This window comes from Antechinus flavipes, chromosome 4 (genome assembly GCF_016432865.1).
Source record: "Antechinus flavipes isolate AdamAnt ecotype Samford, QLD, Australia chromosome 4, AdamAnt_v2, whole genome shotgun sequence".
NCBI lineage: Eukaryota > Metazoa > Chordata > Mammalia > Dasyuromorphia > Dasyuridae > Antechinus > Antechinus flavipes.
Genome location: NC_067401.1, coordinates 332,150,807 through 332,178,682, shown reverse-complemented (window position 1 = coordinate 332,178,682; position 27,876 = coordinate 332,150,807). Strand labels below are relative to the sequence as shown.

Genomic DNA, 27,876 nt, shown 5'->3' with positions numbered 1-27,876 from the left:
CCAGATAACTGTGTAAATATGTATACACATATTGGATCTAACATGTATTTCAACATATTTAACATGTATTGGACTACTTGACAGATAGGGGAGAAGGTGGGGGAAAGAAGGGGAAATTTTACAAAAAAATGTTTTGCAAGAGTCAATGTTGGAAAAATCACCTATGCATTTGCTCTGTAAATAAAAAGTTTTAATTTAATAATAGAGAATAAAGAATAAATAATTCTTTAAAAATTATAATTGACTGATGGATGTGGCTCTCTTCAACAATGAGATGATTCAAACCAATTCCAATTATTCAGTAATGAAGAGAGCCATCTGCACACAGAAAGGACTGTGGAAGCTGAGTGTCACAACATAGCATTCTCACTCTTTCTGTTGTTGTTTGCTTTCTTTCCAATTTTTTTCCTTCTTGATCCAATTTTTATTGTGCAGCAAGATAACTGTATAAATATGTATACATATATTGGATTTAACATATATTTTAACACATTTACCATGTATTGGATTACCTGCCATCTAGGTGGAGGGAAGGAGGGGATAATTTGGAACAGAAGGCTTTGCAAAGGTCAGTGTTGAAAAATTACCCATGCATAGGTTTTATAAATAAAAAGCTTTAATAAAAATAAATAAATAAATAAAAATTAGAATTGAGCAAATGGAAGCTAATGACTTTATGAGAAAGCAAGATACAATAAAACAAAACCCAAATAATGAAAAAATAGGAAAAAATTGTGAAATATCTCACTGATAAACAACTGACCTAGAAAATAGATCCAGGAGAAAGAATTTTAAATTATTGGCCTACCTAAAAGTCATGATCAAAAAAAAAAGGGGGGGGGGGCTGGACATCATCTTTCAAGAAATTGTCAAGGAAAACTCTCCTAATATTTTAGAACCAAAGGGTAAAATAGAAATTGGAAGAATCCCCCAATCACTTCCTGAAATCCCAAAATGAAAACTTCCAGGATTATAGCTAAATTTTAGAACTCTCAAGTCAAGGAGAAAATATTCCAAGTATCCAGAAAGATTGGAGCCACAATCAGGAAAACACATGATTTAGCAGCGTCTGTATTAAAGGACTAACGGGCTTGGAATTTGATATTCCAGAAACCAATGGAGCTAGGATTACAACAAAGAATTACTTACCCAGCAAAACTAAATATAATCTTTAGAGGAAAAGATGATGTTTCAGTGAAATAGAGGATTTCCAAACATTCATGATGAAAACTCTAGAGTTGAATGAAAATTTTGATTTTCAAATATAGAACTCAGGAAAAGCATAAGGAAATAATCAGGAAAGTTATATCATAAAGGACTTAATAAGGTTTATCTGTTTATACCATTATATGATATTTGTAATTCCTTAGAACTTTCTCATTATTATAGCAGTGAAGAGTATATAGACAGAGGACACAGGTGTGAGTTGAATATGAAGGGATAATAGCTTTTTTTTTAATGATGAAAAATTTAAAAAAAACAACCTACAAAGTGATGAAATTAAGGGACAAGAAAGGAATATCCTGGGGAATAGGGAAAGGGAGAACTGGAAGGGTGAAAATTATCTGCCATAAAAAAAGAAGCAAGAAAGAGCTTTTATAGTGGAGAAGGAAAGAGGGAGGAGAGCGGAAGTAAGTGAACCTTATTCTCATCAGAATTGACTCAAAAAGGAAATGACATATATACTTAATAAGGGTATAGACATTTATTTTACCCTGCAGGAAAGTAAGAGGAGCATGGAATATGGGAAAGGGGGGAAGGGTGATAAAAGAATGGGCATATTGAAGAAGAAAGTGGTTGGCATCAAAACACTTTTGAGGAGGGAGAATAAACGGAGAGAGAGAATAAATAGGTGAAAATACAGTTATCAATAGTAATTGTAAAAAAAAAAAGAAGTATGTTTCTCTGATAAGGCCTCATTTCTCAAACATAGAGGAAACTGAGTCAAATTTACAAAAAATAAGAGCTATGCCCCAATTGGTAAATGATCAAAAATATAATCTGTGCTCAAAAGGCTATAATTTCATGATATCCTTTGACTTAATAATAGCATTAATTGATATGAATACCAAAAGAAACTGGGGGCAGAGGGGGAAGGAAAAAAGGAAAACAGACCTGTACGTACAAAAAAATATTCATAGCAGCTCTCTTCTCCAGAAAAAAAAAATGGAGAGGATGTCCATCAATTTGGGAATGGCTCAATAAACTGTGGTATATGTTTGGGATGGAATATTATTTTTCTATGGTAAATAATGAGCAGGATGCTCTCAGGGGAAAAAAAAAACCCAAAACTTGGAAAGTCCTCCATGAACTCAAAAAAAAAGTTAAATGTATTGAATACAAAGTAAATTGTATACTTGTACAAATTGTAAATTGTATACAAAGTAAAGTGTAATATTGTATACAAAGCTATATTCTGGGAAGACCACATATAAATGACTTTGCTATTCTCAGTAGTACAATCATTCACAACTATTATAACGGACTTGTTATGAAAAACCTTATTTGAACCCAGAGAAGAAACTGATTATGTCTGAATACAGATTGAAGTGTGCGCTCTCCCTCCCTCCCTCTCCCTCTCCCTTTCTTTCTCCCTCTCCCTTTCTTTTTCCCTCTCCCTTTTTTTTCCTCTCCCTCTCGCTTTTCTCTCCCTCTTTCTCTCCTCCTCCCTTTTCTTTTTCCCTCTCTCTCCCTCTCCCTTTTTTTTCCTCTCCCTCTCCCCCTCTCCATCTCCTTTTCCCTTTCCCTTTTTTTCTCCCTCTCCCTTTCTTTCTCCTCTCCCTTTCTTTCTTCCTCTCCCTCTCCCTTTCTCTTTCCCTCTCCCTCTTCCTCTCCTCCTCCCTTTTCTTTTCCCCTCTCTCTCCCTCTCCCTCTCCCCCTCTCCATCTCCCTCTTTTTCTCCCTTTCCCTCTCTCTCTCTCTTAAATGTATTTTTTTTTGTTTGAATGTAACTGGGAAAATACTAAATAAATAAAATTAAATTTTAAAAAAATGGACACTTGAGTATCCCTATCCTAAAACAAAACAATGTTTTCTCAATAATATCAGTAATAAACAATAATTAAGCATTTACTATATAGAAGGGACTATACTAAGTTCTGGGGATATAGAAAGTGACAAGAGACAGTCTCTCTGCCACAAGGATTTTACAATCTAACGAGGAGCTTGTGATCTATTATGACCAACTATTTCAGTATCTTTGTCAAAAAAAAAAAAAAACCCATGGACAAATTCATGGGACAAAGAGTCAATCCTACCAGATAGAAATAAATCCTTGTTTAAAAGAAGAGATCCTTTTCCAATTCCTGATTTACAAGATGACCAATAAAAGGAGGAACAATGGGCGGGCTAAGAAGGTCCATGGCCATGTGCAGTCCAGCTCCTGTACCAACTGCCCACATTGTGTATCTATGGACAAGTGGAAGCTGCATTTGTCGGAAACATCTCCCAAGTCAGTGTTTTTGGCTCCTATGAGCTGCCCAAACTGTATGTGAAACTATATTACTTTGTGAACTATGCGATTCACAGAAAGGTAATGAGGAATCAATCCCAAGAGATGCAAAAGGATGGGACACTCCTACTCCGCTTCAGACCTCCTGGTGCTGTCCCAGACTTCCCCCTATGTAAAAAGCTACCTGTCTGTCAATATTCCTGAACCAATCAGAGCAAAATAAAGTGGTGGTCTAGTCTTAAAAAATAATAATAATATATAAACAAAATAAAATAAAAATTGAAGAAATCTATCTTCTGGTAAATTTGGGCCTTTTAGGCCCAGATTACTTATGGAATCTATGGATTTTTTTTTTTTATGCCCTTAGAAGACTAGGAGAGTGTCAGGGAAGTTGAGAATGATGAGGTTTGAAGTATTGATAAGATTCCTCCCTAAGGCAAGCAGACCTTATAGTCTCAACTACTGTGGAAGTCTACTTCACTTGTATCCAATCAAAAATCAAATTATGATGTCAAATCCCTGAGGTTAAATTTCCCCTATAAATCTGCCTATGACCAACCCCATCTTTGCTGAATTCCTTTTGTGTTAGCCAGACACTTCATGGTATGTTTCTTCCCATTCCCTCCTCCATGTCTCATGGTCTCTTTCTCCTTCTAACTAATTTTTAAGGTGTTAAACTCTATGAATGTTTTCACCTCATTGTGTATTTTTTTCTTCTAGTTAGTTGTGAGTTCTGCTGGGCAACTTGTCTTTTTCATGGTTAATTGTTAAAAACCCCTTTTCTATATGCTTACTATATGGTCTCCCAAATCTATTCCATATTTATTATTCCTGGCGTCTGTTGTATCTCTCATTTTATCTTCTCCTAAATAAACCTACTTTTTAGCAAAGGAGAAAGGCTCAGTTCATCATATGATCGAACCCTAACACCTAGTGCCTACATCAATCTCACCTTTGGGTGCAAATTAACAGACTAAACCAATGAAGTCCCAAGGAAAATTTTGTCATGGTTCTATCCCATATTAGCTGGGTTATGGGGAGTGGGATAGGGTGGGGCAGGGAAGGAAGCTGCTTCAGGGAAGTTGGAGGCTAAATCCTATCCATATTGTGGGTAGGAGGAAAGAAAATGTTTTAGGGACATATTGGCTGGATGATACTGGTAAAGTTCAAATTACCCTATTAAATAGCCTGGTTAGAGAAGGGCTACATATAATGAGCATTTTCCTTTATTCATGGGGTTTTATGATTTAGGGGAGAATTAAGTCCAGTTATCCCTAGGCATTTGGCTCATTCCACCCCTTGTTCCTCTTCTGCAAATGGGATAAGCATATTTCATCTTAGTTTAATGGCACCATCAGAAAATATGGATCCCTAAAGCAATGTTTCAGAAAATTTCTCCTTTGTTAAACCAAAGGAGTTGGCTTACTCTGAATTCCTTCCAGTTTAAGAATTATGAATTATGAATCAAAAGAGTTTCTTTTTTACTAACTAGAGTCAGTGAATACAGAGGATGATGGTGATGGAGTCACAAGATCTGGATTCGAATTTTGACTCACTCATCCATATATATTGGCCTCTCAATCTCCTCATTTGTAAAATGATGAGCTTTTAAATATCTTCTTGATTTTATAATATACATGCTGAATTAATATTCTCCATTTTCCTACAACTTTTGTATCCAGGCCTTCTGGTTTTCCTCAGAGCCTAGTTCAAATTCTACCAATGCCCATATATGGCTACTATCCAGGATAGGATTTGAACTCCAATCTTCTTGACACCAAGTCCCTCATTTTCTACATTATAATTGTCAGTGTGTGTAGCAATGGCTGCCACATGTCTTTGTCTTTGTAAACCCAAGCCTTTTAAATGTTGGTAAAACTTATACCTGTTCTTTAAGACCCAGACTAAGTTCTAGTTCCTCTTCCATGATGCCTTCCCTGATTATCCAAGATCATAATTGATGAATCAGGATAGCAATTCCTAGTTCAAAATACACATATTAAAAATTCACAGTCTTTTATGAACTCAAATTATTTTATATACAATATACAGAATATTCTAAACATTTTAAGCTCTTATAGTTTAAGACTATACTATGACTTGAAGGCAGCTAAGTAGTACAATGGATATAGCACCAGGCTTGGAATCAAGAAGACTCATCCTTTAGAATTAAAATCTGGTCTTAGACACTTACTTATTGTGTGACCTTGGGAAAGATTGCCTCAGGTTCCTCATCTGTAAAATGAGCTGAAGAAGGAAATGGCAAATTACTCCAGTATCTGTGCCAAGAAAGCCCCAAATGGGGTCCCAAAGAATTAGACTTAACTGAAAAATTAAAAAAGAAAGACCAAACAAGACTTTTGGTACACTCTGTATTACCTTGGAATTTTGCTTTAATGTATCTAGGTATCTTGATCCTGTCAATGTGATTACTTCCTCACCAATGCAGAGCAAAAACCATCCATGTCTTTTCACTTTTTGCTATGTTAGCTCAAGATTTTATATATCTTCTATAGACTGTCTACCCAATTGACAGATACAGTCTGGTTAGACTTTTCCTCTATGGAGAAAGTTGACATGCAGAGAAAAACAGAATAACTGACAAGTTCATGTGTTCAGACATTGATCCCAAAGAACTTCTACCAACCATTATCCTTCTCCTTCTCTGGTCTACCCATGATTAGGTTCCTGGGTTCTGTGTACTCTAAATTAGTATATTTGAAAATTGCTTTTGTTGTTCTGTCCTCCTGCTTATAAGAGTGCTAACCCTAATGAGTTCAATAAATCTGCAGCTTTGGACAACATTGGTATTCCTGTAACGTGGCTAAATGTACAGCTTTGCTTTGTGGGTCAAAAAATGACTAGAACACTAAATAAGGTAGTAAAGTACATTGTAGTACGTGGCTTTTTAAAGCCCTTCTTATTGGCAATATCTTTTTTTTTTTTTTTTTTGCTTATCCATATATCCCCCAATTGAGTTTTTACACCAGGTTTCCTATTACTAATAAATATTCTGCTTAGACTATTTTTAAACTTTTTGTGTGTGTTATGTGAGTCCCTCTGGCAGTCCAGTCAGCAAAATCTCAACATACTTTCTCAAAATGATGTTTGTAAATGTCCAAAATAAAATGGCTATCACTACAAAGGAAATGAATTTTATTAAAAGAGTTTCAAAATATAATTTTAAATAATCTGCCAATCCCTGGTTAAGAATCCTTGAATTTGTGTCAACATTTTTTGAATTCTTATTTGAAACTAACATACCTAAGTATTGAACATTTTTCTCAGGTCTTTCAATATTTCATCAATGCTAGTAGTCATTACTTGAGTTGTCCTCTTATTATTCCATTTGTTCCTGCTATTGTTTTTGTTATAGTTACATAGGTCATCATTCTATACTGATCATATTTATACTAGTCATACAAATACATGTTAACATTATCATCAATTATCTACTCGTCAATGTTGGTGCCATGCATGAGTCTATTTATGTCCACTTTGCATCTCTTCATCGTCCTTTGGGTCACTTCACAACCTTGATTCTTTAGACATCATGATTTTCCATAATTTACATTGTATTTTAGTTATCATTTTAAATGTACCACAGCTTTATCTTCTCAACCAGACAGGAAGCGCCTTGTCTGAAGGGTAAAATCTAGGTCTTAAATCTTTCTTTCCCTCACCCCTAATTTTAAAAATCCAGATCATATATGTATTCAATAAACGTCCAGCTTGAAGAAATGTGTTTAAAACCTGGTCAAAGTGATTATTGCATGTAAAGAGATTGTTCTGATTCTGTGGATTCTTAGAAGCCCCTGGCACCATTTTGTAAAGGCATACTGATGAAGTAGCAGAACTGCTGCAATCCTCACTCTGTGTCTTTTTGAATGGATGTTTGAAAACACCGGAGTCTCTATTAGATAAAAACCTCTGGTCCTGTGAGCATCTTTCTGCCCTAACTAGATAGTTTAAAGTCAGTAGATATTGTCTAGACCTCTTAAGAATATGAATTGGTACTGGTTATTACTTTAAAAATAGAAAGACAGATCAATGTAAGATTAGATAAGAGAGAATCAAAAACAAGGGCACTCAGTCACCTAGTATTTAATAAACTGAAAAAAACAAAGTCCTTAGACAAGAACTTTCTGTTTGATAAAAACTGTCAGGAAAAATGGAAAAGAATTTGGAAGAAATTAAGCTTATATCATCATACACATAAACACATACACCTTCTGCCATATTCCACAATACATTCTAAATGACTATGACAATATTAAAGATCATTCTATAAAAAAGTTAGAGGCATTTTAATGTAGCTATTAATATTTTGTAATTCTTTTGAAAAAAATTTTTTTCAATTGGATATTGGCTAAAAGAAATTGTAATGGATGCTAATGTAATAGAATATTACTGTGTGGTCAGAAATGATGAACTGATAAATGTACAGCATGGAAAGATGTACATGAACTGATGCAGAATGAAGTAAGCCAAGCAAACAATATATGCACACATTTACTACAATGATGTAAATAGAACCACAAAGAAATCAAAAGTGATGTTGCAAAATCATAAAGAACAAACATTGCTCAAAAGAAGAGATGAGGATATCCCCAACCAATCCCTTTGCAGAGATAAGAGGTACACACTTGTTGCACATTTGCACGTTTTCAGACTTTTTTTTTTTAAGTGCAATTGATTATGTGGACTCACTCTCTCTCTTTCTCTGTCCGTCTGTCTCAGTCTCCCCCCCGCCCCCACCGTCTGTCTGTCTCTCTCTCTCTGCCTCTCTCTGTCTCTGTCTCTCACTCGTTATCTCTCTGTTTCTTGTTTGCTCTGCCTCTCTCACTAGCTCTGCTCCTGTCTCTTGCTTGCTCGCTAGCTCTCTCTGCTTCTGTCTCTTGCTTGCTCTCTCTCACTAGCTCTGCCTCTGTCTCTCATTCACTCTGCCTCTGTCTCTCGCTGCTCTATCTCTGGCTTGCTCTGTTTCTTGTTTGCTCTGCCTGTCTCACTTTCTCTGCCTCTGTCTCTCACTGGCTCTACCTCTCTGTCTCTCGCTTGATCTGTCTGTTGTTTGATCTGCCTCTTTTGCTTGCTCTGCCTCTGTCTCTCGCTCACTGCCTTTGTCTCTTTCTCGCTGTTTCTTGTTTGCTCTGCCTCTCTCTCTACCTCTGCTTCTGTCTCTTGCTTGCTGTCTCTCGCTCACTCTCTTGCTCGCTCTGCTTCTGTCTCTTGCTCACTCTGCTTCTGTCTCTTGCTCACTCTGCTTCTGTCTCTTGCTTGCTCTCTCTCTCACTTGTTCTGCCTCTGTCTCTCATTTACTCTATCTCTGGCTCACTCTATTTCTTCTTCACTCTGCTCGGCTCTCTCGCTCGCTCTGCCTGACTCTCCCTCTGTCTCTTGCTCGCTCTCCTTCTGTCTCTTGCTTGCTCTCTCTCTCACTAGCTCTGCCTCTGTCTCTCATTTACTCTATCTCTGGCTCACTCTATTTCTTCTTCACTCTGCTCGGCTCTCTCGCTCACTCTGCCCGACTCTCCCTCTGTCTCTTGCTCGCTCTGCTTCTGTCTCTTGCTTGCTCTCTCTCACTCACTCTGCCTATCTCTTGTTTGCTCGCTCTGTGTGTCTTGCTTACTGTGTTTCTCTGGCTTGCTCTGCCTCTCTGTCTTTCCCTTGCTCTGTCTCTCTGTTTGTTATTGGCTTACCGTGTGTGTGTGTGTGTGTGTGTGTGTGTGTGTGTGTATCTTTATCTGTCTCTCTGTCTTGTCTTAAAAATACTGTTTGATATATGAGATGGCTCTCTAGGAATGGGAGAGAGAGACACAGTGGGAAAATTAGGGTAATGTTAAAAAAAAAAAAAAACAAAAGGCATCAATAAAAACTTATGTCAAGGTTTTGTTTTTAAAAGTTTTATCTGATTTTTACATTCAAGGTAAAGCAATATTGTAAAGATTTTTATTGTTCTTGTTCAGTGGTGTTTGATTCTGTGACCCCATTTGGAATTTTCTTGGCCAAGTTACTAGAAGGGTTTGCCATTTTCTTCTTCAGTTCATTTTACAAATGAGGAAACTGAAGAAAGAGAATGAAGTGATTTGTCCAGCATCACACAGCTGGTGACTAAGATCACATCTGAAGTCAAGTTTTTCTAACTCCAGGCCCACGGCTCTATTTACTGTACCATCCAATTGCCTTTTACATTCCTAACTATGAGCTTGTCCATTATTAGCACATTAGCTTTTTGAGATAACTAGAACTTCTCAGAAGAGCTGATGAACAAAAGATATCTACCACAAACAATACAACCATCATCCAAAATGAAATTTATGGTTAATCTCCTGACCATAAGGATAATTTCAGCATCCAGAGTCCAAGTGTTAAGAGGAAAAGAGAATTCATTTGGAAATTGCCTTTTATAATATTTACTAGTTAAAAGGGATGTTCTTTAAACCCAAAGCTTCAAAGTTCATTGCTTTCCCCCACTAAAGTTACTCAATGATATGCAATTATGTTCCCAGGCCATTCTGTGGAATTGGAAATGTAAACACTGATTGCTCTCCAAGTACTGGCTCAGGCAAACAGCTGTTTGTATATCTTGTTTCCAATTCACAATTATGACAGCTTGTAGGCACATGTTTGGCAATCAAAATGAGCTACTCTCTGAGATCTGGATCCATTGACCTTAGGAGAAATGGTCTGTTTATTGTACTACACTAGCATTTAACAATGGCCTGGTCAAAAAAGATGTGGCTTGAGTATCTCTTCTAAAACAGAAACTGCAGGATGAGATTTTCAGTAGATTTGAATTCTAAGATATAATTTTTTAAAAAAATAATGCTGAAAATCTCATCCTGCAAACCCCTTAATATCTAAATTACAACTATTGTTATGATTTTTAAAAATAGAAATAGATTCAGTGCTTCTAAAGAAGTATTTTCAATACTTGTTGATTTTCAATTCTGTTAGTTATAATCTTAGAACTTTTTCTTCCATTTCTAGTCCTGGGCCTTAGACTTTCCTTATGAGTGTAAGTCTCCTAGGTCACCAGCATGATGGGGCATAGAATTCTAAAGTTAGACATAACTTTGATGAGGCAATTGGGGTTAAGTGACTTACTCAGAGTCACACAGCTGGGAAGTGTTAAGTATCTGCAGTCAAATTTGAATTCAGGTCCTCCTGATTTCAGGGCTGATGCTACACCTAGCTGCCCTTAGACATAACTTTGAATCCATACTCTGGTCTTGATCAGTTTTGAGATTTTTTTTTTTTCAGGCTTTAAATCTGAGTCTCAATTTGTTCATCTGTTTTCTGGGTATAATTACATAATTCATGTCAGAGGTTTGTTGTATGGATCAAAATAAGTAATTAATATAAAGTGTTTTTGTTTTCAATTTTATAGGGTTAGGTGGGTCTGTGTGATAACCGAATATTTAAAATCAGCCAGAGTCAGGAATTCAGGTTAAGGGAAAAATCTTCAATCTTTATTGAAGTGAAGAAGTGAAAAAGGATTGTGATAGCAATATGGGCAGCTGCAACAGGAAGCCAGCTAGCAGAGGGAAATCAGAGATGAATGGCCACCATGATAGCAATGAGAGCAGCTGTGTCAGGACACTAGCCAGCAGTCTCTCCTTCCGCTTCCCCTTTCACCCCCTTGTTTCCACCCACCAAAAATGTCATTTCCTATACAACACATCAGGACTTGCACAAGGAGTGGGCAGGGGTCATTCTTTCTCCAAGCTTATATATTAATAGAGTATGGTCCAATTACTATTTAGCCTCACATGCTTGGGACATCAGTGTATCAACTCAAGCCTCAGCCCATTACAGGTCTGAAAACTTTAGAAGCTACTTTATTTAGTTATAATTGTCCATGGCCATCAATGATTATTTCTTAGATATTTTCTACTTTTTCATGACTTTTGATCCATTGTCTAAGCAAATTCGGAATTCATTTTATCTAAGGTATACTAGATGTGGTTTATTGGCCTATTTTCTATCTCAGGATAAGTTTACCCACGCAAGGGACTTTCTTATGGAATTGTTGGGTTTTGGTGATTCAGCATATTTGTCATTCAATTTCTCTTCCTCTTCAGCCATGCGAAAGACAATAAAGTAGATAGACACATTCCCATCATACTTAAAAATCAGAAATAGTTCAATTCTATGAACAAGATAGCACTTAAAAGTTCAGAAATCAGAAAAAGAGTATTCTTTTACTTATTTCAGAATTTAATAATGACCAGATATATTTGATAAAATTGTTATCATACATGGGGGCAGCCCAAATGGTTATTTTTTCTTTCGTATTTCTGGCTCTCTGTATCCTGTAGAGCATGGTCCTCAAGTTTATCATATTTAGAAAACTTTTTTTTCTGATGAATTGTTGCTAAAAACAAATATATAAAACATAATTTATAAATCATTTGCAATGGAGCCTATGGGTTGTAAGTATCTGTACTACTAGTTCACTTTGCTATCAAGATAGTAGGAAAGCAGCAGCTACTTGGTACAGTGGATAGAGTGCCAGCCCTGAAGTCAGGAAGACCTGAGTTCAAATCTGGCCTCAAATACCTAACACTTTCTGGCTGTGTGTCCCTGGGCAAGTCACTTAACTTCAAGTGCCTCAGTAAAAAAAAAAGAAAAAAAAAAAAGTAGGAAACTGAATTAGTAGTCAGAAGGTTGTCCTGACTCCATGTATAATGTAAAAAAGGGATTAGATGCTTTCTTAGGTAGTTCATTTCAGGCTGTGATCAAGTCTTGAGAATGATCCCTATTTCACTATAGAATGAATTTTTTTAAAGTGACTAGCATAAGTTGTATCTGTCAAGCAATTCTCCTTTTCCATGAACAATACGAAATAAATAAGGACAATTTCCAACCAGCTTTTTCTAGATGCCATGGAAACCACTGTCATTTTTAGGTGCTATTAATGTATTAAAATATCCATGAGTATTTAATGTTTTAAAATCTTTTATTTTTTCATTATGCCCTCTATTGATAGAAAATGTTAAAGTAAAAATACTTTCTGTTATAAATTTACAAGATTTTTAAAAAATCTGTTTCTGTTATCTGATATTTGGCAAATAAAAAAAAAATTTTTAAAAATATATCCATGAGTACAGCATCAAAGGGCAATGGATAGAGTGTCAACCTTGGAGTCAAGAAGATTCATCTTCAAATGTGGCCTCAGACCCTGTTTGCCTGTTTCCTCATCTGTAAAATGAAGTGGAGATTGAAATGACAAACTACTCTAGTATCTTCACCAATAAAATCCCAAATAGAGTCACAAAGAATCAAGCTTAACTGAAAAGACTCAACAAAACAGGCTTAATGGAAGGTCTATATTACTCCTATTGGTCATGTGACTTCTCAGTCTTGGTCTTCTTTTCTTTAAAGCAAAGCTACGCATCAGCTGACCCCAAATGCCACTTAACAATAAATGCAAGAAGCCTATGAACTTCACTGAGTAACATTTTAGAATAGCTGCTTTCAGGTACTTCAATCTTGTTTGTTAGTAAACTCACAATGTAGAAGATGCCATTTCTGGAATGATTCTGAGAAATAGTTCATCCTAGCCATATTTTGCTGGTGGTTATTCTACTTAAACTCTATATTTTGAGGGTAAAATTTACTTTGGGGGGGGGTCAATAAGCCTTTATCCATTTACTAAAATTGGCATATCTACCTTAAAGTACCAAAAATGCAAATTTTTGATTCACAAATAATGATCTCAAGTTTTGAGACTTCACACTTCTATCTTTAATTTTTTTGAAAAACATTTAAATGTCACATATGGAAGAGTAGCATAAATTAGAACATATACTCACATTTATAGTTTAAGTTTTACAAAACATTTCCTTCGAAGCCCTTTGAGGTAGGTTTATATATATTATTTTTCCCATTTTCATAGATGTAAAGACTAGAGACAGGTTTGGGAGTTTAACTGATTTAATAATATCTGACAGTAAAGTAGCATTTTTATATTTCATTCAGTCTCACCTCCTTGTGGCTAAAGTTCATCCTTTATCACTCTCACTTTACAGATGAGGAAACAGGTTGGGAGAAGTCCCCCACCCAAGCTCTGGAACTGAAATTGAAATCTAAAACTCCTGATTTGAGCATTCTTTCTCCTATATTCATGGCATCTTTTCGAGGTTGGATGGTCTATTATATTCATCATTAACAAGAAAAGCAACCCAAAAGTATTAGGGAAAATCAGAAAAAGGAAAAATTCAAGGACTTAAGATATTAAAAGGATTTTAAAAATAATTAATTCCAATCCCCTCTTTTTACAACTGTGTAAACTGAGGCACAGAGAAATCAAGATCATATATTGGGTCATACATATTGCAAATAGCATAATTATAAGAGTATGAGTGGAGTCACAGGCTGAGAGAGAAATGACAAATACTTAACTGGGCTCTTTAGGAGAAATTGGGCTGCTAGGTGGCACAGCAGATAGAATGCCAAATGTAGAATTGGGAAGACCCCCATCATGTTCTTAAGTCTAGACCAGTGATTCTCAAACTTTTGTTTTCAGTACCTTTATCCTATTAAAAATTATTGAGGATCTCTCCAAGGCATGTTTATCTGGATTATATTTATAGACATTTACCATATTAGAAATAAAAACTATTTTTTGAATTTGTAGACCCTCTAAAAGGATTTCAGGATCCCCAGGATTCTCTAGACCATACTTTGAGAACCACTGGTCTAGACAATCAATAAATCAAGCTCTAATTAGTGGGGTTGGCAATTCTAAGGTATAAATGCTCACACTGAATATTTAACAATCAGCTCTTTCAAGCCTTTTGAAATATGCACACTCTCACATGGTTACTTACCTGTGTCCGGCTCCTTCAAACTCCACAGCTTTTCACTCTATCATTCATTTGATAAACATTTGTTAAGTGCCTACTATGTGCCAGGAATGGTGCTAAGTGCTCAGGGTTTTGGAGAAAAAAAAAAAAAGGCAGCCCCTGTCCTCAGTGAGCTTATAATCTAATCTTTACCTATTGACATACAGGAGAAAGAAGTTCTATGTGACTAGACTCCTACTTCAGTTCTCAGGCTTTGTCTCCAAGTCTAATTTATGTCAATGTGTAGTACTCCATAACTGTTGTGCCACACACAAATATTAAAAGATTGGGTTTTGTTTTGTAATTAAATGGTGAATGTAGGGAATGCTAAAAAAATTATGGAACTGGCAATTACTTAATTGTCCCGATTAACAATGAATACTTTGGTAAATTACAATCTGTGGGTTGCCCTGTAGAATCAATATTTATGATTTTAAAATTTCTATTCATTTTCTTCTACTTTCTTCCAGTAATCTACTTGTTTGGTCAGAAAACACTACAATTTGTGAAAAATGAATGGGATCTGCCCCTATCTATCTCAACCACTGGCTTAAGTGGAAAGAGCAGGAGACTTGGAGGTGAGAGACAATTGGGTTTGAATATCAGCTCTGATTTTGCCCAGTATTAAAATATGGCAGCCTTCTCAACCTTCTAAGTAAAAAAGCTGCAGGGATGCTCAAAAATCAAAGAAGGAACCTTGTTAATAGTAAAAGCTCTAACTCCCCTTTCTGATATCAGGAAGCTTGAATATTGATTAGCATCCATGGAAAGAGAGGAAGGCCCAAGTTCAAATATAGTCTCAACTATTTCTTGTGACACTAGTCAAGTAACTAAAATACTGCTTCGTTTTCCTCAACTATAGAATGTGAGTAACAACAGTACTTACAGGGATATTTTAGAAGATCAAATGAAATATTTGTCAAGTACTTAGCACAATGCTTAGCTAATTTTTCTTGTTCAGTCATGCCATGATCCCGTTTGGGGCTTTTGTGCCAAAGATACTTCAGTGGATTGCCGTTTTCTTCTCAGATTCATTTTACAGGTGAGGAAGTTGAGGTGAAACTAGGTTAAGTGAGTTGCCCAGGCTCCTACAGTTACTACGGGTCTGAAGCTAGATTTGAAGGCAGGAACGGGTCTTCCTAACTATGTCTGGTACTCTGTCCATTTCCAAGCAAAAAATAGTTGCTTAATAAAAGCTCATTAATCTTCCCTCTACCCCCGTACCATGCATCACTACCAGTCCCTAGGTCCAGCCTTCTCTCTCCCTGTACTCAATGCTTGGTTCTGCTAGGCACAGAGAAGAATCCAATTAAAAACCTCCCGACTCAACTGGTTGGGAAGAGGATTTCCCTAATCCTTTCCAATCTACAGCTGGGAGGTAGGGGTGGGGGAAAGAGTAGGGGGATAAGGTAATTTATTTACCTTTCGTTGTTTCATTTTCAATTTTTTTTTTTTTGAGCACTGCTTCCTTGTGTGAGATCAATATTCTCAACCTTCCTAAGTGTCTTATTAAGGCAATTATTTCTATGTCCCTATCCCCGTCAAAGTCTGTTTTTTCATCTGTAAAATGGGGATAATATTGGCATATACTAGCCATCTTAAAAGATGGTGAGGGCAGGAGCACATAAATCATAAAAAGAATTATGATTCCTGTACCTATTCTTCAAAATGTCAACTGAAATTCTTGATAAAAAAAAAGAATACATGCAAGGATTATGTAAATAATATTCATATTCTCTCCCCCCTCCCCCAAGAAATTGGGGCTAAGTGACTTGTCCAGGGACACACATTTAGGAAGTATTGTTGTCTGAGATCAGATTTGAACTCAGGTCCTTCTGACTTAAGGCTTGATGCTCCATCCACTGCACCATCTAGCTGCCCTCATATTCTTTCTAAAGGAAAATATTTACTTTGGGACCCTGAGGCATCTCACTGAAGATCTTTTCCATTTTCTTTGGCCTTCAACTCCACAGCCAGGGATTAAAAACAGTTCAAGTCTGAGTGGAGGAGACCCCTTTTCCCTTTTAAGTAAATTGTAATCATAGTTCTTCCTTTCATTTTTCCTTCAACCTTCCAACAGCAGTCCAGAGCTCTTTGTCCTCCAATTGGGTGTGAAGCTGGCCAAATTCAGCTATTCCAGATTCTCCTGTAAAGTGACCCAGCGCCTCTGAGACTTTTCAGTCCCTTCCTGTGCTCCTTATTTATTAGGCAATTTGTTCTAAGAGGCACACCTGGGGCCTTAACTAGCCCATTGATCTAAAGGTAAGGATTCTTCCAGCTGGGAGCTTATCAGCAATACATTTCTATAAGCAACAGGAGGACCAAGATGTTGGCATTTACACCATAATGAGCTAACAAGTTTAGCTGGAGGGTAATTTTGGAAGACTATTTTTTAAAAAATACATTATTATCAAGGTATGACAAGGAAAGAGTTTTAGATTCACTGTAATAATACATTCTCATTTCTTTTCACATGCAAATACTAACCCAACCAGTTACTAGAAATCAGTCATTTTTCCCTGTTTGGTATCCTTTTGTAGGAAATTTACTCTAAAAATGTTGATTAATTTGAATTTATCTTTATGTTTTTCTTTATTTTGGTAGGCTACTCTATGTGTTTCTTAAACCTTATTGGGGGAAAACTCTTCATCCCAAGTACACCCAAGGAATATTATTTCCCCCTTTGGAAATATTTTATTAAAAGCTTATGGTCAATTCTTAATACTCATCCTATATAATACACCCGTTTGATCATATAAAAATAAAAAATTCTAAGAATGTAATGTCAAGAAATAAAATTGAAATGGCAATCATATCATTGTGGTGACATCTTTATAAAATTATTCACTAGCCAATAGGCTCTGTGTACTCTTTAAGATCAACATCACCAATTCCACCCCTTGCCCCCCAAAACCTGGTTATTAAATTTGCAAAGTAAGTGCAAATTGGTACGTGTGTGAAAGCACCAATGAGTGTTATATGTGAGAAAGAAAGAGAAATCACAGAAAATATGTAGATTTATTGAGAAACATTATCTCTATATATTTTTACTTTCATAAATGTATTTTCAAGCCTCTAGTTCTATCACTGAACAATAGCCTTTTAAATATAATTTATTTCTTAGCTGAGTAATATCAGAGCAATCTTGTGTTAAAAATTACTTTTATTCTGGATGAAAAATAGAGTATATAACCAGATTAGATGGTGGTGTATGATCCATTCTTTCCCACATACCTCAAAAGAATTACATAACTTTTTCTAATAATTGCTGCAATATATTCCTTTTTTTATTTCTTATTACTCAGAGGAAGAATGTTACAATGTAGTGTTTTAAGTAGCTTTTACTCAGTAGCAGAACAGAGGACATACTTTGCATACAAATACAGGCAGAAAAACAATTTAATACATAACCTCTCAAAGTAATAACAAGAAAGACACCAAATCTACAGCTGTGAACTTCAGTGTTCAGGGATATTTCTTTTTCCTTAATTAAAAAGGGGTGCTTTTTTCTTTTTCTTGGCTACAGTGTGGTCTGGTAAAAGCTATAGACTTTGCAGAATACAGTAGCATAAAGCTATTTCCAATACTATGAATGAAGATGGGTTTGAGGTAGAAAGGTGGTCATGGCTTTCCTCTCATATAAAACAATTTTTCTTTTCAAAATATCTATGCTGCAAATAGATCCCAACCCAACCCTCCCCACCCAACCCTTTCCAAAAGAACAAATTTTGTTAACTTTGAATCTCCTCCTGGGCCATATCCCAAGTAAAGAGAATCCAAAGTTACCATGTCCTGATGACTTATAAGCATACATTCTACAATCCAAGTACTCTGTTTTTGGGGATGAGTCTCAGTTCATTTAGGGACTTTCTTATGTATCTATGAGTATAACATTGAATAGGCTTTTGCTTTCTCTGTTTGGTAAATATATAGTATGTTTACTGAATCAGATATTAACTTGATGCTGAGCCAAATGCCCAAATGTACTCAGTGCAGCAGAACCCGTCCTCCAAGTGTTAATTTAAATTTCATGTAATCGCCTATAAAATGTTCTTTCCTAAATTTGATAATCAATGAAGGGAAATCAAGTCTTCCATTAATTAGCCTTTAAAAAGTACTTCTAAAGAAGTCATGTGATCTCTGTAATGCACTGACTCAAACTCCATGGTTGATCATTGCATTTAGAAAGAAAATAAAAGTTTCAAGTATTGGAAAGGGCTTATTTTTTTCTTTTCTTTTCTTTCCTTTTTTTTTTTTTTTAAGTACAAAAAAACCCCATCAACAACAAAAACACGCTCAGAAGGAATAAAGGACATTCTTTTGCTTTGACATAACAATTAGATATGGGAATAGTTTGTACTTCATGGCTGAAAATCTAGATCTTGGAAAGCTGGAAAGGGTGTTTGTTTCTGGGTAAAAAAACAGAAATGCTCTTTGGGAAAATTTCAATTAAAAAGTTCTTTAAGATTACAATTATACACTTAAATGTTATTTTTCTCTAGGGTAGAATTTGACATTAATCTCCAAGAGCAAACACTTTCTCATATGGCTGGGAAATCAAACGAAAGAAAAAAAAAAAAAAAAGAGATAATCCAAAAGAAATATTATTCCAGGTAGTAAAAGTTTTGTAGGTGAGTGTGCAATTGTTAGTGAAGCTAAACAGTTTGCACATAGCTGAGTGGTGAGAGCCTAATTTTTAATAAATAACATTTGAGTGAATTAAGTGATCCTGTTATTGTGGCCAGTCATGGAAAATAATTCCAGGCTTTTCAGATACCTACTTGGTCAAATGGCTGATGTATGTCAATAACTTCAACAACATCATCAAAATATCAGTAGATAAATGAAGTCACTGTCAAAAGTAAATGTGAGGAGCAGAAAGGAATGTATAAATGTAACATTTTGCTTCTAATTATTTTATGCAATTCTCTTCCTGGTTATCAAAAAAGAAGGTACAATATATAAAGCCCCCACCCCCTTTCCCAATGCTGTATATTTATACAAATCAAGGACAAATGTATAACCATTTCCAAATACCTCTCTTCATCAATTTACAATTGCATAGAAAGGGAAGAAAACAAGAACTTATTATTATAAAAACATGACATCCCCATCTTTGGATCTTCCATGTTTTACTCCTTCAGTAGAAGACACAGTCAGAGTGAAACAATGTGAACTTCAAGGTGCCATGCAGAGTCTGAGTCAAGGAAATTTCAAATTGGCGTTGTTGAAAAGGGTAGGATCGTATGTCAGGAAGTGTTGGCCAACCAGGTGAATGTTTCACATTGCCTGTGTGAAGGGAACACAGCACTATCAAGACAGTACTTCCAAAAAAAACCCACTTCAGATAGCTCAGACTTGCCAACTTTTTAAAGGAAAACAAAAACAAAAACATCCCATTTCTCTCTAAAAAGCTCAAGCATTATTTTCCTCAAACAGACAATAGTGTTGTGTGACTTTTCATTCCTCTCCATGTCCACTTTCCTTTCCACTAGCCTTATCATCTTATTGTCACCTAATCATCTTCTAGTCACTGTAATGTTTGGAATCATTTTCTTCTTTTGGGGAAGGGAAAATTACTTGTCTATGAATACGATTTCCTTTCTTCCTGAGTCACCTTTCCATGTCCTACACACATGCTTCTTATAGGATCCCATGTCTATTCATGGACAGTTATTCTATACCTCATATAAAATAAGATGAAACCACAGAAAGATTTTTGCAAATCCATACTCCTTTAAATGGGAGTACATCTCACGACAGACATTTTGTCCTGTTTATGTATAGTTTTAGAAAATTTACTCTATTATACTATAGAAAATTTACTCAGAAAGTTATTATATGATCTAGATTATAAAGAATATTTCTTCATCATCCCCCTAAATTTTTCCTCATACTTTGCTGCTCAGAGAAGCAAGAGTTTCAAATATTGCTTACTTATTGTCATTTTCAGCAACAATGTGGGGTCAAAAGAAATTCTGATTTATTTCTGCAGACATAGGGGAGCAATGGAGTATGTCATCAGACCTGGGATCAGTGAGTCTTGGTTATGAATTTCTCAGATTCAGTTTCCTCATTCATTAATAAAAACAATAATACACTCACAAAGACATTATAAAGATCAAATGAGAACATATATATGTTTTTTAAAAAGGCCTCTTTATGCTGTCGTTCAGCTGTTGTACAGCTAAAAGAGCGCTCAACAGGAAGACAGGAAGATGTGAGTTCAGAACTGGGCTCTGACTATGAACTTGAACTAAGAAAAGGTTTTCTCATCTGTGTAATGGGATAATAATCATAATAATATCTAATTCACAGGGCTTTTGTGAAGATAAGCAATAAGTACTATACAGGCAACAGCTACTATTAATATTGCTAATAATAACGATGAAGTACATTATAAGTCTTAAAGCCTTTATCTTTTTAAGTCTTTATTATAAAGACAATAAGCTCTGCCAATTCTTGTCCTTAATAACCACAGATTTTGGGAGTTAGCTATATCTGTAAAGGCCTCAAAACTGTACTAACAATAATGTGTGAAATTGAAAAGTTAGAAGTAGGTCAATTATGTGATAAAATTCTGATTTCTTGAGTTTTCTCAAGGGAAATGAATTTCTTGTTTTGTTATTTATTTCCTATTTATCCTATATACAGCTTTTCATTTTATACATTTATTTGTGCATTGTCTCCCTTTCTTAGACCATAAGTTTCTTGAGGACAGGGATTGTCTTTAGCCTCCTTTCATATCCCCAATGCTTTAGCACAATGTCTGACATAGTGTAGCCCCTTAATAAAAGCATATTGATTGAGTGATTGATTAAGAGGGAGTCAGAGGCAGCAATATGTAATGAAAAAAAATCAGGAATTAGAAAACTAAGGTTTAGTTCCCAGTTTTGCCAGCAACTAAACAGATAAGCTTGGGGTAACTGCCACCCTCTCTACCCTCTGTGTACAAACATAAAATGAGCAGAGTTGAACAAGATGATCTTTTAGGTTCCTCCTCTTGTTCTAACTTCTGGACTCCAGGTCTGAAGGTTTTCAAAGGTCCAAATTAATTGTTAGCACAGAAGATAACTCATTTTTTTTTCTTTTTTACTTCTTTGATGAGAGCAATTGATGAGTTCTTGCAGGAAAATGCTTTTTCTAACAGTTTATCATTTTTGTGTGGCACTTTTCTATTAAAAATTTTAACCATGATCTGTTACAGGTAGTGTAGTTATTATGTTACTATTTTATGAAATATACTGAAAAGTCATAAGGAGAAACCAGTGAAGGGTTATATCCAAGCAAGATTTAAAATTAAAGCTGGTTTTCTCAAGGAACAAAAGCACTTTTGTGGCATTCGATTAAATTTTTTTTTTAAAGTCAGCTACTGTGACAGCTGTATTGGATTGACATCTTCTCTAGAAGACGGCTTAGAAGAACAATAGTCCTGCATTTTTGTTCTGGGCGATCGCACCCTATGCACATAACACCATTAGCGACTTCTCTAATACAACACAGAACACTGAACACATGCTACTTTTGGGTTTCTCTACAATGAAAAGGCATTTTGAGGCACTGACTTGATGGCTTTTTTCCCCATCTTTGACAAATTACCATAATGAGTCAAGTAGCATTTAAATGTCAAACAGATTTTCTTATTTATGTGAGCTGCATGGCATAGACCTGATGAAAAGCACCCCTGAAAAAGCAAATGGAGACAATCCACCTCTCTTTTCTCAGTAAAACTAAAACCATCAATTCAAGCAGCTCATTTCTTACCTGTGGCTTGTTAGGGAGGTTTGCTGAAAATGAAAACAAAAGAAATCAATTAGGGAAATGTCAATAAATACTGAATCATCAGGGCTGTCTTAATATGCATCTGGTTTGCTGACAACATGATTTCAGACATGCAGATGTACAGCATTTACCACTGTGTGTAAGATAATGGCCCAACTGTTAAGCTGAAGATAATAAGAAACAGGGAATTTTTTGTTTGTTTGTTTAAATGATTTAATGAATTCTAAGTTTTTTCCAAGTTAGCTTTTCCATATGCTTAAAGAGGCAAATTTCCCATCTAACTATGCAAAACATATGCTAGTCTTTTCAAATAGAAAAAATAACAAAACATCCAATGAGTAAAAAGCTTTGCAAAAAACACTAAACTTTTATTTTAGTTACATCACTTTCTGCCATGTTAAATAGCTGACATCAAAATAGAGCTGACTTCAAATAATGTGCTTAATAGGCAAATTCATAGCATACTATTTCGGAAGAATGAGTTCTATTTTCAACATCACTTTCCAACAAACAATTTCTGATTTACCATTTGTTCACATGGTGGATACATAACCTCTCTTTCTGAGCCATCAAGTACAGCACTATTCCATGCTTTCCCACTTAGCAACAGATAACTTTTCTATCTTTATTGAGTAGATTGAGGCAATTTAACCAAGGTATTTCAAAAATCCTCTATATTTTATTCTATTCTTACCTTAGGCTAAAATGAATCTAGTTCTACTAGGTCCAGGGAGTTAATTTAAAGTATTATGTCAATAAATTTTGTTTATTACTCTAGTTTGTGGTGATCCCTCTCCCAACCAAAAAAAAATACATTTCCAAGTCACTCACTTGAAAAAAATATCTCAACTACATCTTGGAGGCAGGATATGAAGGTGAACGATGGAGATCTGTGACTGATTTTAACTTTTATCCCTATACAAAATGCTCAAATGAGCATTTTGCCTCTTACAATCTTAGAAGGGTTACCTGGAGGCACTGAGAGATTAAGTGATTTGCCCAGTTACTTACACTGTGTGATGTCACATCCTGATATCACACAATCAGGCAAGACTTAAAACCAAGTTCTACTGAGTGAAACCTCTTTTCAGATTCTTCTATCCTCTCTAATAGATTATATTGTCATGCACACAGTTTCTTGGATATAGTTATGTTTTTGTTATAAGCAACAAGAAAGCATGTTGAATAACCAAATCTATACTTTAATTCATATAATAATCTAATATAATTTTCAGAGGATAAGAATGCTCAAGTGACAGGTAAGTGTAACCAGATATAGATGTATCCTGTGCAAAAATACTTCATATGTCAAAGTAGTCATTCATGTATTTGCTTTATATTATCATTTCTCAGTTTGCCTACATATAGTTTATAGAAATAAATTTTTCAAAGGAGGAAAGGAAATTACTGAATTTGCCAGGGTTTTAGTTTTGTATGACTGTCATAAATATACAAATACATTCAGTCACAGTCAGAACAAGTCAGCAGGGCACAATAATAAAAAGGCATTTTGTCAGTCCACCAGAAAAATATTTGTCATGCTTCATTCAATGCTCAGTATCTACCTCATTAAAATAGTAGGGGAGAGGAAAACAAGAACTGATTATTAAACAAAAAAATCCATTCATTAACAAATTAAGCAAGTTCACAGATGAATAAACAAGCAGCATTAAGAAGAAATTATAGTTGTCATCCTTTCTATTCCAAAAGTCAATGGTGTGACTGAAAAAAAGAGCATTATAAAGACAACTAAATACAGGATAAATTCAGATGTGTGGAGTTAGCTTTTCAGAGGATAAGAATGCTCAAGTGACAGGTAAGTGTAACCAGATATAGATGTATCCTGTGCAAAAATACTTCATATTATCAAAGTAGTCATTCATGTAATTAGAATTTATATAATCACAGAAAACTTTTAAAGATTTCTAACTCATTTCAGAGGAGTAACTGACATGTGTTAGTGTTAATTTTTAATTCACAAAAGGGATACAAATTCAAGCTATACTAGTCATATGCCATTTTAAAGTTCTTGTTATAGTTGCCATAAGGACTGATTTTATTTTTGAAGAAGTCCAGTTTTGCTTATTTGGAAAAATCTTCCAAAGAGGTCATTATGGCTTTATAAAATGCTTATTCAAGAAATATGTCATTCCTTTTAAATGGCATTAGAAAAACAAATTCTGCTTTATTCAGATTAGATAATAAATATTATTACTGATATTGATAGGGACATTATCAGAGAAGCATCTTTAAATTTTTAAATCAACAAGCACTTTTTAAGGACTTGTTATGTTCCAGGCACATAATAAGGATCTTTATATTATGATAGGACACCAATCATGCATTTGCCAAATATGTACAAAGTGAGAAGAGTTGAGGGAGAAGAGAGGGATATTCATATCTGCCAGGAATGAGAAAGACTTCAGGTAGAAGATGATGTTTGAACTGAGACTTAAAGAGAACTAGAAATTCGAAGAGAATGAGATAAGAAGGGAGAGCCAGTACAAAGACATGGAGATAAGGAATGGAATTTTTTGTATGTAGAACAACAAGAAGGCGGGCAGGGCTGGATTACTGGGTGTATGAAGGGAAGGGAAGTGGAATAAGGTTGGAAAAATTAAATCACTAAAAGAATGTACAGAGAGAAAATAAAAGTGCAGTCAAGACCGAGCCTTAAATTATACCATAGTTAGGGACTGTGACATGGATGATGAGCCAACAAGAGAAATTTTGAAGGAGTCATCATCCAGAAAGAAAGAGAACCAAGAGAGAAAGAAATCACTTGAAAACCTTGAGATGAAGTAGTATCCTGCAGGATAGGGTGACAAAATAAGCTAAAGAAATAATATGAAGTCAAAGAAAAACAAATCATTCTATTTTGCAACTAAGGTATAGCTGCTAACTCTGGAAAGAGCAGTCTTAGTTTAATGATAAATTAATAATGAGGAAACTAGATTGCAGAGGATTTAGGACAATAAATGATGAAAAAGTAGGGGGAAAATGAGCACAGATACTTCTTTTTGAGAAGAGACAAAGGAAATAGGATAATGGTGGTGATAGGAACTGGTAAAGGATGAAGAACACTTGACTATTTTTGTAGCTAGCTGGGAAGGAACCAGTCAATAGAGAGATACTAGAGATTAGATACAGAGAAGAATGATGGGAGTAAGAACAATCTGCTGGGAAATATAGGAGAGGATGGAGGAATCAAGGATTCAGAGGGAGGGCTGGCTCTATGAAAAAAGGATCACTTAGTCAACAGAGTCTAAAAGGAGAAGAAAGTTGGGGATGATGTCAAAGGAGCCTAGGAATAGGCACAGGAGAAAAGAGAGTTTGTAGTGAATGGCTTTTATTTTCTTAGTGAAAAAGGGAGTACTGTGAAGGGCTAGAGAAGAGGTTTAGAAAAAAAACTGCTGTGTGGAATGAAATAGAAAAATCAATTAGGAAGGAATAAAAAACGTATTTGCCCTGCTGCAGTGAGGTCTCAGTTGAGATTGGGAAACATAAATTTATAGTGAATACAGTCAGTACTATCACATGACTTTCTTCAGCTTTGTTCTGAATTATACAAACAGGAACAGAGCATAAGGATAATGGGAATAATTCAAGGTTGGGGACTCAACAGGTCTAAATGGCAAGAGAACAAAGGAAGAAGATAACGCAAGAGAAGTAGAACAGTGGTGTTGAAGTGGTTAACTAAAAGTTCAAGATTAGAGAGGAAGGAGAGTATAGTCAGAGCAGGGAAAGCCTGGGAAAGTACTGAGGGATGAAGGATCTAGAGGTAATGATGAAGATGTAGATTATGGTTAGGAGTTAATAAGGCAGATGAAAAAAAAATTCAGGGATTGTGATCAGATAATGGAATTTCATTGTTCTTTAAAACTTTGAAATGATAAAACTGATGGCAAAAATCAAGGCTGTGACTATCTTGTGTAGAAATGAGGTAATAAGGGTGTGTTAGACTGAACTGGGAGGTTTGTGTATTTGAAAGAGCAATGTGTTTGTTGCATTTACCTAGTATATTCTCATTCTCACTTTCTCTTTCTCCCCTTTCCTCTCTTCTTTCTCTCTCTCCGTTTTCTTATATAATCTTATTGACTGGTTCCTTCCCAGCTATCTGTCTAAAAACATACCCAAGATTGTTAATTTTTATTTCTGATCTACAGGGCTTACATATTTGTATTAATTCCCTATATGTTTTGCTTATCAGAATCAACATAGATATATGATGCAAAGATTTTTTTTCATAATTGACAATTTTCTTTTTAATATGCTGGCTGCAAAATTTTGAGCAAATTGTCTATTTTAGCTTTTTTGGTGTCCTTTATGCTTTGTTGGTTAAGAAATATACTATCAGAAAACTTAATGAATGAACATTTTTAGTGTTTGATTTAATTTCTTCTAAGGGGAATTTTATTTTTACTACTTATGAATTTGTTTCCACTTTCTAATAACTGCAAAAAAAGCTCCAAAACTGAACCGAGTCTAATTTTTAAAACTAAAGAGTTGTTTGTTTCCAAAGGGCTAAATTAATTAATGAAACATAAGGAAAGCATTTACCAAGGGGGTAAAAATAAATCTCAACAGAAGTTTAGAAAATACATTTAATATTGTCTACTTTTCAATATTTGCAGAATGTGCACTTCATATCTTAAACAGAATGTACTTTGGCTCTTTACACCAGTAAATGTTTATGTTTAATATCACTCATAGAAAGTACTACAAGAATCTAAAAGGATTACAATTTTGCAGTTTTAATGTCTCCACTTATTATTGCCTATATAAGAGTGAGCCGAAATCCATTAATACATTCCAGGCATTCTAAAGATATGTCAACAGGATATTGAGTTAAGTCCAAGTGTAACTTGAACAATGTAGGGCTCCTGAAAATTGCATTAAAAAAAAAAAAAACCACTCCATTTCATAACCAATGGGCATCTTTTCTAGATTTATAATTACATGCTTATATTCCATTATATAGTTTAAGCAAAATCTCTCTTCTTTATTATATTACAAGCCAATAGTGCTAAAATACTCAGAAGTCAAAGTATATTGTTTAGCAAATACTATCTATAGATGATTTAACTTCAAGAATGAGGTTGATTTACCATGATAATAGAAATCTTATCTATGCATTTTTATTCACATAAAAGCTAGATACTCTTGGACTTCCCATTAAATATACATTGCCAATTTATTTTGGAAGTAAAATTTTCACAATGGTACTTATATATTTTATAAGCATTTGCCCTGTGAACTTAGTTTTATACAACAGATATGTCATAAAGAGGAGCCCTTAGCTGGAATTTGTAACCTCTGATGTTTGCACCTTAGTTAGCTCTATAACTTTGGACAAATCTCTTTTTCATTTTGAAAATGTAGTTTCATTATTGAAAAATGGTGGCATTTTTTTTTAACTTACATGTTGTTATAAAGACTCAATGTGATCATGCATATAAAAATACTCTGTAGCCATTAAGCACTACATAAATGGAATCTATCATAATTAATAAATATTAATTTATGTAAATAAGTGTCATTTAGTAGACTATACTAAAATTTCAATCAGTCATTAAATAATTCAAATTGTTAGGGCATCAGCTCTAAATGTATTAGTGTAACAAATTTAGTTTATTTTCTTTTGTAATTGATATGATGAATATAAAACCCCACACATCTTTAAAATCAGCATAAATTGGTTGTGGCTGATGATCTTGAACTTGAGTCGTTAAGAGAACAATCAAACCAAATCAAACCAAATGCTATGTGTATATGTTTCATATGAGTGTGTGT

General features: G+C 34.9%; 1 protein-coding gene and 1 pseudogene across 3 annotated transcripts in view; one reads left to right on the top strand and one right to left on the bottom strand.

Moving 5' to 3' along the window:
* Nucleotides 1-3,317: 3,317 nt before the first annotated feature.
* On the top strand, nt 3,318-3,655 carry LOC127561554 (40S ribosomal protein S26-like; annotated as a pseudogene).
* A 13,645-nt stretch (nt 3,656-17,300) lies between these two features.
* The window catches only part of UTRN (utrophin), a 559,804-nt gene continuing 549,228 nt past the window's right edge, over nt 17,301-27,876 (bottom strand). For 2 of the 3 annotated variants that reach the window (XM_051997902.1, XM_051997900.1), the window contains 2 exons: nt 22,066-22,088; nt 17,301-19,590 (listed from right to left, as the gene is read on the bottom strand). In XM_051997902.1, the coding sequence (XP_051853862.1) occupies nt 19,582-19,590; nt 22,066-22,088 (32 nt within the window). In that variant the 3' untranslated portion in view covers nt 17,301-19,581. The remainder of the gene's footprint in view (nt 19,591-22,065; nt 22,089-27,876) is intronic. The other variant, XM_051997901.1, reaches the window with a different exon arrangement.